Source organism: Rhinopithecus bieti, unplaced genomic scaffold (genome assembly GCF_001698545.2).
Source record: "Rhinopithecus bieti isolate Rb0 unplaced genomic scaffold, ASM169854v2 scaffold_6908, whole genome shotgun sequence".
Taxonomy (NCBI): domain Eukaryota; kingdom Metazoa; phylum Chordata; class Mammalia; order Primates; family Cercopithecidae; genus Rhinopithecus; species Rhinopithecus bieti.
In genome coordinates, this window is record NW_016805193.1 from 326,908 (window position 1) to 336,727 (window position 9,820).

Sequence of the window (9,820 nt, forward strand, 5' to 3'; positions counted from 1 at the left end):
AATAAAAAATAAAAAATAAAAAAAATAAAAAAATAAAAAAACAAGGTCTCACTCCTGTTGCCCAGCCTGAAGTGCAGGGGAGCGATTACAGCTCACTGCACCCTCAACTTCCTGGGTTCTGGCAATCCTCCCACCTCTGCCTCCCAAGGAGCTCTGACTACAGGTACATGCCACCACACTAGGCTAATTTTTGTAGAGGCAGGGTTTCGCCATGTTGCCCAGGCTGGTCTCAAACTCCTGAGCTCAAGGGATTCACCCTCCTTGGTCTCCCAAAGTGCAGGGACTACAGGCATGAGCCACCACGCCCAGCCAGAAGCCTGCTCTTTACCACAGCTCTAAAGAGTGCCTGGGTGAGGGAGTTGGTACCCAAGGTCCCAAACTAGGTGACCTGGACACTCACCTCAGAGTAGGTTCTCTTGACCCCCTGTCGGGGCAGTGGCTGGGCCTGGGGAGGCCCAGGATACCCATGTTGGGGCAGGCGCTGCCCTGCATACAAGGGCGTCATTCCTGCTGCCCGGGTGGGGTTCATAGCCATGGGGGAGAGGCCAGAGGGGCCCATCACCCCTCCCATGCCAGTAGGGTTCATGCCAGTGGGGACACCAGGCCCCCGGGGACCTCCATGCTGCAGAAACTGGCTGTTAAAAGACTGTCCGGCCCCCATCTAGGAAGAGAAAAAAAGAATGGTCCAGGTCCCACACACAAAGGGCTCCAAAAGATAGGCATACCACCCACCCACCCACCCATGTGGGCACCATACCCTTTCACAGGACACCCCAGAAACCTCTCCCCTCAGACCCTCACTCCTTTCCTCACATCTCTCTTTTACTGGCCTCATGAGCCCTGGCATATTCCATGCTTGTCCCTGGAGCCCACTGTCTGGCTGAGTACCTCCTCCCAGGCCCTCAGGCTGGCTGCCACGTGGGAGGAGCTGCTGAGGGGGGCTCACCGCTCCATACTGGCTCAGCTCCTGGCTCTGCTTCTCTTGGAGAGCAGCCACGGTGGCTGTGGCTGTGGCGGTGGCAGTGGCTGCCGCAGCAGCCACAGCCGCAGCAGCTGCCGCTTGTGTGAAGTCAGTGGAGGGTCTTGCAGCATGTGAGGGGAGGCCCAGGCCCCCGGGGCCGCCTGCATACCTGTAGGAGACACAGGATCGCCACACTCTGTGCATGGGCTCATGAGGGCCAGGACCGTGCTTAGCCCAGAGGCATGCAGCACTCAGGGGGAGCCCATTCTTTCTAGACCCTCCACTACAGCTGTCGGAGCTGGGATGAAGCAGAGAGGGAACGTCCAGCTGATCAGCGCCACAGTTCTGAGGTGCCTGCCAGGTTGATGGCTCCTAGCATACCTGCCAGGTGAGGGGACCTGCTTACCCAGTGGTGAAGCCGGGGGCCCCAGGGTAGCCCCCGCGGCTGTACACGCCTTGCTGCACGTAGCCCTTGTTGGCGCCGCCTTCAGCAAACGCCTGCTGTCCCAGGCACTGTGGGGAGGTCAAGGCGGAGCTGCCCCCTGCCACACCAGGCATCATGGAGCCACCAGAGGGACTCCCTGCAGGGCCCATAGGGTTCCCCAAAACCTATGAGGAAGCAGGAATCACCAAAGGGAACCAGCCAAACAATGTGCTTCATGCAGCAGCTCCAAAGTGCTAGAAACCAAGAGGCCTGGCAAGCAGATTGGGGGAGCGGTGGGGGGGACGGGGTATAGCACGGGAAGCAGGGAAAGCAGTTGTCCACAGGTAGGTTGGGGCATTCTGTGAAGGCTAGGTGAAGACAGGAGAAGAAAATCCCACACCAGGCGTGGAAAGAGAACCAGTGTCCAAAGACTTAGGGGACTCAGGAGGCCCCATTCTCATGTCATGCCTCAGCCTCTCTGTCCTCACCTCTCAGCCTCTTCATCTCTCAGAGCTCTGAGGAGGCACCAAGCACTGCCAAGCGCTGGGAGGCTCTGTCTGCTCGGGGATGGGGCCCCAGTGGGTGCTTACCTGGCTCTGTGTCGCGTTGCCAACTCCCCACACAGTAGTGACCACGGACAGCGATCCAGCCGGCTGAGTGGCGCTTTGTTGCCAAGGCACAGACTCATATGCGAATGAACCATCACTGCAGGGAGAGAGGCTGCTGAGGCCTGGGTCCAGAAATGACACCCCCAACCCCAGGGCCTGAGGGGTGGGCAGAGGAGCCCACACTCACCCGTGTGGCGCGGGGGGCAGGGCAGGTTTCATGGGGTTCATGGAGTTCATTGGCAATGGAGCAGCCTATAGGCCGGGTCTGACAGTGTTTATCTGGAACTCAGTTGCTCTGGCTGCCCGACAGAAAGGAAGGGATATTAGCTGAGATGCAGCCAGGAGACCCTTTCGGCAGGGTGGAGGGACCCCGGTGCCAGCAGGCCCCACCTCTTTCTCAGTAAGGGACCCCTGGGCTCTGATGACAGGCAAGGCAATGGAGGAGCCTAGTACTGGCCCACCCCACCCACTCTGGTGAGGCTCTGCCCCAACAAACCCAGCCTGGAGGCCAGCATGAACCATCTCTGACCCAGGCCCTGCCACCCGGAGTCCCTGGATCAACCCTAGAGATGGACTTCCTGATTCCAAATACTTTCCCCACTCTCCCGCCCACACCGAGGCCTGGCCATCCATATAAAGCCAGGGACAATCCTAGCTACCCTGTAGAAACTGGGGTTTAGAAAGGAGCCGGTAGCCAGGAACCCTCAGAAGGCCCTGGGGTGAAGGACAGAGGGCCAGTCAGGGCGAGGTCCTGCTCAAGGTCTTGCCTACCCTGAGTAGCCCAGGTAGGGGCATAGGCAGTTCTGGAGGCCAGGGGCTGAGAAAGCCAAGGAGGAGAGTGCAGTGGTCAACCAACAACCCTCCATCCTGGCCTTGGGGAGGGACATGCAGGATACCTCCTGAAATGGGGTATGGGACCAGTAACCTGGGCCGTGGCTAGCAGCCCCTCTCAACAAGAGGGCCCTCCTTAGGGTAGCAGAAGGGCTGCAGGCCACGGAACCTCAGAACTGACCCAGATTCCACCAAGTGGGGGCGGCCTGAGGCTGATATGGTCATAGGGGCCAGGCGCGCAGACCCACTGGCACATCCATGACACCCCCAGGAGAGGGCAGGGACACACAGCACAATAGATGGAGGGTGGGTACCCACAGACCTGGCAGGGACTGCAACTTGGCCAGTGTTTCTAAGCAAGGGGCTAGGGGGACACTGAAGCGACTCTGCAAGATGGGGCTGAGTGGATACCAGGGATCTGGTGCTCAGGACAGGGCAGCAGAGAGGGTGTGTCAGGGAAGATGCAGCAGGACGCTTGCAGGACCACAGTGCTGGCACCATGGGACTTCTACGTGCCATGCTGTTTGCTCTCCCCATTTAGTAAACAAGCCACGGAAGTGACCACACCTTCAGTCTGCTTCCCAGTGCCACGCCTTCCGACACTGCCACAAGCAAGCCCCTTACCAAAGCAGGCCCAGACATCCCCTGGGGCCCTGCCCCTGTACTGTCCCTGAAGGGCCCTCACTGGCACTACCCTGCGTCCTGACACTCCCAGGACCACCTGCCACATCCACCTCTGCCTGCCTGGGCTATCCACAGAGGAACACTGGCTGCAGCACAGGCCAAGCAGTGGGTGTGTGAGAAGCCATTTCAGCTCTTTCTCAGGAGTCCCCAGGCATGCTTGCCTTGGATATCACTCCCTTTTAGGGCCTGCAAGGCTGCCACACACAAAGACATGCCACCTGAGGTGTGCTGACTACTGATGCCATCCTGCCATCGCAGCACTCACATGACCTCTCCGTGCCCCAGGAGAGGGTGGCCCCGCATTCATCTAGGCTGCCATTTCTTGTGCTGACCAAGGGCCTCACCAATGGAGGTAGGAACAGCCTCATCCCTCAAAATATAGACCTGGAGATTCTGAGGGCGAGCTGTGTGCCCAGGGCCCCAGAGCAGGTGAGACGTAGAGCTAAGCTCTGCCTGGGGAGTCTAAGCATGTGGCCTTTCACTGGATCTTCCCACCACCGAGCACTGGGACTAGGGGGTAGCAATTAGGGAAGAGGGAGAGGGCGGTGGTCTGGACTTCCTCACACCCTCAGGACAGGCAAGACTTGATTCCCGGCCCATATGCTCCTCCCCTTGCTCCCCCAGTCCAAGTCCTGCCCAGGAAGCAGGGGTGAGGAAAACCAGGGGCTGATGGCTCCAGAAGGCTCTAGGCACCTGGACTCTGGGCAAGAACAGGCCTGGAAGCTGAGATGGCCCAGCCAGGCAAGGTAGGGGTGGCAATCCCAGTCCCACAGCCTGACTCAGGAATACTGATGTTGGGGGACAGAGAACCTGCCAACAGCCAGAAACTCCTCCCCAGAGCTGCTGGGTGGGGCCTTGAGCAGCCATACACAGACTTTAGGGCTTAGAATATAGATATGGTAATCAAAACTGTGTGGTACCAACAGGGGAGCAGAACCATGGGCCAACAGGTGAGATCAGAGAGTCTGAAACTGATCTGCACAAATAGGCCCAAACGATGTCTGACAAAGGTGCAAGAGCAATTCAAAGGATGAAGGACAGCCTTTCCAGCCAATGGTGCTGGGACAGTGGAGCAACTGGGCAGCAAAACAACAAACAAAACACCTCAACTTCACACCTCACACAAAAAGTAACTCAAAATGGTTTCTAGATTTAACCGTAAAACATAAATCTATAAAATGTTCAGGAAAATACATAGGAGAAAATCTTTGCGATTTAGGCCAAAGAGTTCTTAGACCTGATACCAAAGGCATGATCCATAGAAGAAAAAAATTGATAAACTGGACTTCATCAAAATTAAAATTTTTCCTTCGTGAAAGGCCCTGCTAAGAGGATGAAAAGGTAAGATACAGGCCAGGATAAATATTTGCAAGCTGCATATCCAACAAAGGACTAGTATCTAGAACATATAAAGAATTCTTGGCCAGGCCGGTGGCTCACACTTTATAATCCCAGCACTTTGGGAGGCTGAGGCAGGAGGACTGCTTGAGCCCAGGAGTTCAAGACCAGCCTGGGCAACATAGTGAGACCCCTGTCTCCTCAAGAAATTTAAAAATCAGCTGGGCGTGGTGGCATGCACCTGTAGTGCCAGCTTCTCAGGAGGCTGCAGTGGGGGATCACTTGACCCCAGAAGGTGCAGGCTGGAGTGAGACATGGTCATGCCACTGTACTCCAGCCTGGAAGACAGAGTGAACCATGATTGAAAAAAAAAAAAAAAAAAAAATTCTCAAAACTAAAAAAAAAAATTAAAATTAAAAACTCCAATTAGAAAATAAGCAAAAAACATAAAAAGACACTTTGCCAGAGAATATACAGATGGCAAATAAGCATATGAAAAGATGCTCAGCATCACCAGTCAGTGGGGAAATGCAAATTAAAACCACAGTGAGATATCACTATACATCCATCAGAATGGCTAAAATAAAAAATAGTGACATCACTAAATGCTGGCAAGGAGAAACTGGATCTCTCACACATTACTAGTGGGAATGTAAAATGTACAGCCACTCTGGAAAACAGTCTGGCCGTATCATATGGAACTAAGCAAGCAGCTACCCTCCTATGACCCAGCAACTGCACTTGTACGCATTTATCTCAGAGAAATGAAAACTTATGTTCACATAAAAACCTGTACACAAATGTTTATAACTGCTTTATTTGTAATAGCCATAAAATGGAAACAGCCCAGATGTCCTTCAGTGGATGAATAGTTAAATCAACGGTGGTACATCCATAGCCCGGATGCAATATAAAGGTATGAACTACTGATATACGCAACAACCTGGATGAATCTCCAGAGAATTAATGCTGAGTGGAAAAAGCCAATCCCAAGAGGCTACATGACACACCAAAATTAGGGAAATGGAGAACAGATTGGTGATTGCCAGGGGTTAAATGTGGGGGTAAAGAAGAAAAGTACTAAAGGTATTAATATCTTCTCCATTTCTATAATTTTGGCAGGAGGAAGGTGGGCGTGAATATAAGAAGGCAACAGGCTGGGCGTGGTGGCTCATACCTGTAATCCCAGCACTTTGGGAGGCTGAGGCAGGTGGATCATTTGAGGTCAAGAGTTCGAGACCAGCCTGGCCAACATGGTGAAACCCCATCTCTACTAAAAATGTAAGAATTAGCCGGGCGTGGTGGCAGGTGCTGGGACGTTGAGGCAGGAGAATTCGTTTGAAGCCAGGAGGCAGAGGTTGTAGTGAGCTGAGATCATGCCATTGCACTCCAGTCTGGGCGACAGAGCAAGACTCTGGCTCAAAAAACAACAAAAAAGGCTGGGTGTGGTAGCTCACGCCTGTAATTCCAGCACTTTGGGAGGGTGAGGTGGGTGGATCACCTAAGGTCAGGAGTTTGAGACCAGCCTGACCAACATGGTGAAACCCTGTCTCTACTAAAAATACAAAAACTAACTGGGCGTGGTGGCAGATGCCTGTAATCCCAGCTACTCAGGAGGCTGAAGCAGGAGGATCACTTGGACCCAGGAGGCGGAGGGTGCAGTGAGCCGATCGCAGTGAGCCGATTGCACTGAAGCCTGGGTCCAGAAATGACACCCCCAACCCCAGGGCCTGAGGGGTGGGCAGAGGAGCCCACACTCACCCGTGTGGCGCGGGGGGCAGAGCAGGTTTCATGGGGTTTGTGTTCACTGGCAATGGAGCCAGGTCCATTGTTGCCTAGGCAACAAGAGTGAAACTCCGTCTCAAAAAAAAAAAAAAAAAAAGGCAACAGGTGTAACCTCTTTACTGTATCAATGTAGTGTCCTGGTGCAATGTTGCACTAAAGTTTTCCAAGATGTTACCATTGGGGGAAACTGGGTAAAGGGTAGAATGAATCTCTCTGTGTCATTTCTTATAATGCACATGAATCTTTCATTTCTTTTTTTTGAGATGGAATCTTGCTCGGTCACCCAGGCTGCTCACTGCAACCTCCGCCTCCCCGGTTCAGCCTCCCTACGAGTAACTGGACTACAGGTGTGCACCACCATGCCTAGCTAATTTTTGTATTTTTAGTGGAGATGAGGTTTCCCCACGTTGGCCAGGCTGGTCTTGAACTCTTGACCTCAAGTGATCCACCCACCTCTGCCTCCCAAAGTGCTGGGATTGAGAGGTGTGCACCACCGTGTCCAGCCAATAATTTCAAAATAAAAAGTTTAATTACAATGCAACTGCTACCACCAGTCTTCTGTATCTGCAGAATTGCTGTGACAATCCTTCCCTACTGGAAAGCTGGTTGGGTTGGCCTGGCCACTTTGCTGTCCCAAGAAGCACAGGGAGGGAATCTGGCAGGCAAGCAGAGGTGCCTTCTCCCCCAACCCCTGGTCAAAGGCCTCAAAGTGCAGGCAGCACTCCGTGCAGAACTGCCTCATTTTAGGTTACCTAGGGCAGCAGCTCAACTACAGCACATCAAAACCAGCTTGCAGCTGGTGATGACAGGCTGCCCAGCTCCACCTGAAGTCAGTAGGCTGCGCTGGGGCCTAAGCCTGTAATTTCTAACAAGTTTGCAGCTACTGCTGCTGCTAGTCCAGGAACTATAGTTTGAGAGCCTCAGATCTAGGAAATGCAGTGAGCTGGGGAGAAGGGGCACAGGGCAGGTACAGGGAGGGGAGGAGCCCACAGCAGGCTCCTATGTCACATGGGCCTGGGGAATTCCACCCCTGATGCTTCTCTGCTGTGGACAGAGACCACAATTTCCAGTTCCCTCTGAGCTTACTCTTCACTGCACAGGGGGATTTCCTGCCGACCCGAACTCATGCCTCTGGTCTCCTCTCTGAGGACAGTCTCTTTAGAAAGACTTCCAGTCTCCAAGTCTGGTATCCTTGACCCTCTGGCCCTGATCATAGGGAAGTGTTTCTACGTTGTGTGTGTGCAGATCCTCCTCCCATCTCCTGACTCTGAGTCTGGGCTGGGAACAAGCCTGGAGCCTGGAATCTGGATTCCAGATCAGGCAAGGCCCATGCCCACCAAGAGTCTTAGTCCCTGGCGCTTTCCTTGTAAACTAACTCCAGCTGGAAACTAGGACCCCTTGGAAGATGAACAAGGTCAGTCTAGAGGGTCACAAGGCTTTCTGGGGGTCAGATCACATCTTCCTCTAGACACAGAGCTACACAACTCACTACCCAGACCTCTCTTCCCCAAGTGTCCCAGAGTAGCTGCACCCCCAAGTCTCCTGGTTGACCTCCTGAGCCTTGTTCCCTGCCACCTCTCTGCCTGCCTAGTCAGTTAGGAGCAGGACCAGCAAGTGGGCCCTGTGGCAGGCAACCCTTCTCAATAGGTCACAAATCAGGACTCACTGTCTCCAAGACTGCAGGGTCAGGATCCAACCTAGGTGACAATGGAGTCAAAGGGTCTTGAAGAAATGATGGCTCTGGAATGGGGCAGGAGCGGGGTCCCTGGTAGCAAAAAGTGGGGTGCTCATATGTACAGGTAGCCGAAAGTCCTGCCCCCTCTACCTGTAAGGCCACAGTACTAAACTGCCTAAGCGTGGGGCTAAGTCAGGATGCGGGGTTCATCAAAAAGTCCAGGAATAAGCAATGGCCCAGGCATGAGACGTTTCAGTGAACAGCTGAAGGGACAACCTTAACCTGGCATCAGTTTACAATGTGTAAGATGGGTATCTGGTGGCATCCTAGGACTGAGGACACATGACCACCTTCATCTCATCAGCCCTTGGGAGCTCAATCCCAATAATCAAGATGCTCCCCAAACATCTTAGGCCTGTCCTTCAGAAATCTACACCAGCAACTGTCATCTGCTTGTTCTCTTCATTTACACTTCCAGCTTGTAACTACCCCCTGGGCATGACAAGGGCTAGAGGTCAGTACCCCTGAAAGTTAAGATTCCTTCACTTCTCCTGTTTCACTAAGCATCAAGGGATGCTCTCTGGTTCTAGCTTGCCAGAACTTGGTGGTGAGTCTGTGTCCATCCTATCTATAATCACCACGGTCTCAGACCAAGTCACATGTTCTATGTGTGTCCCTGTGAAATCTGCGATGACACAAATTAAAGACACCACCATGGATGTTCTGTAATACTGGAAAGAGGGTACCCTAGGGAGAAGGAGAGGCGGAACACTGCAGGGCAGAGGGTCCAGGGAATGGGAGGAGAGACAGGGTAGGTGGAGGGGTAAACAAGGCACCGGGTGGGGGTGCCGCGGTGAAGGACACCTGGCACTAGGGAAGACAAGGCACCTCAGGGGAGCAGGGCATCCTCACGCCTGAGCTTCAGTATGTCCAGTTTGGAAAGGGGTGTCCTCATCAAAACTGCCAGCTGGGGGCTGGCAGCTCAGCGTCGTTCAGCCCAGGAGCGGAACAGCTCCTCCGTGAGCCAGGTGACGGCCTCAGCGGGCCCCCACATCGCCCTGTTGGTGGGCACGTAAGTGGGAGCGGAGGGGCGTACCATGTAGGTGAGACTGCCTGGCCCCAGATCCAGGAACGATCAGGTTGGAGCGAAGGCCCGGCCAGCCTTCATCGCTCAGGAGAACCCCGAGCGCCGCTTACACCCCTCGGTCAGCCTCCAACAAAGACTCAGGGGAGGGCTGGACGACCCTGACGCCCACGGGGCCAAGCCTGCCCAAGACCACGACGCACGCGTGGCAGGTGCCGGCAGGTGGGCGGCAGAGCCTTCAGCCCCAGCCCGGCTGCGAACCCTACCGCGGCGCCGCAACCGAACTGGTGCGCCCTGGGCGACTGGCTACACCTGCCCGCCCGCACCTGCCGGCCCGCACCTGCCGCACCTGCCCGCCCCCGTCGGCCCGCACCTGCCCGCAGGCGGCGTTGCCAGGGGCCACCCCCAGGGCCCCGCTCACCTCCGCCCG

General features: G+C 54.6%; 1 protein-coding gene across 10 annotated transcripts in view; it reads right to left on the reverse strand.

Moving 5' to 3' along the window:
• Nucleotides 1–9,820, reverse strand: part of ZMIZ2 (zinc finger MIZ-type containing 2) — a 23,246-nt gene that overhangs the window by 13,093 nt on the left and 333 nt on the right. For 5 of the 10 annotated variants that reach the window (XM_017871665.1, XM_017871674.1, XM_017871672.1 and 2 more), the window contains exons 2-6: nucleotides 2,181–2,292; nucleotides 1,976–2,105; nucleotides 1,368–1,570; nucleotides 947–1,130; nucleotides 401–661 (exon numbers count right to left, since the gene is read on the reverse strand). In XM_017871665.1, the coding sequence (XP_017727154.1) occupies nucleotides 401–661; nucleotides 947–1,130; nucleotides 1,368–1,570; nucleotides 1,976–2,105; nucleotides 2,181–2,230 (828 nt within the window). In that variant the 5' untranslated portion in view covers nucleotides 2,231–2,292. The remainder of the gene's footprint in view (nucleotides 1–400; nucleotides 662–946; nucleotides 1,131–1,367; nucleotides 1,571–1,975; nucleotides 2,106–2,180; nucleotides 2,293–9,820) is intronic. The other 5 variants (XM_017871669.1, XM_017871666.1, XM_017871673.1 and 2 more) reach the window with 3 other exon arrangements.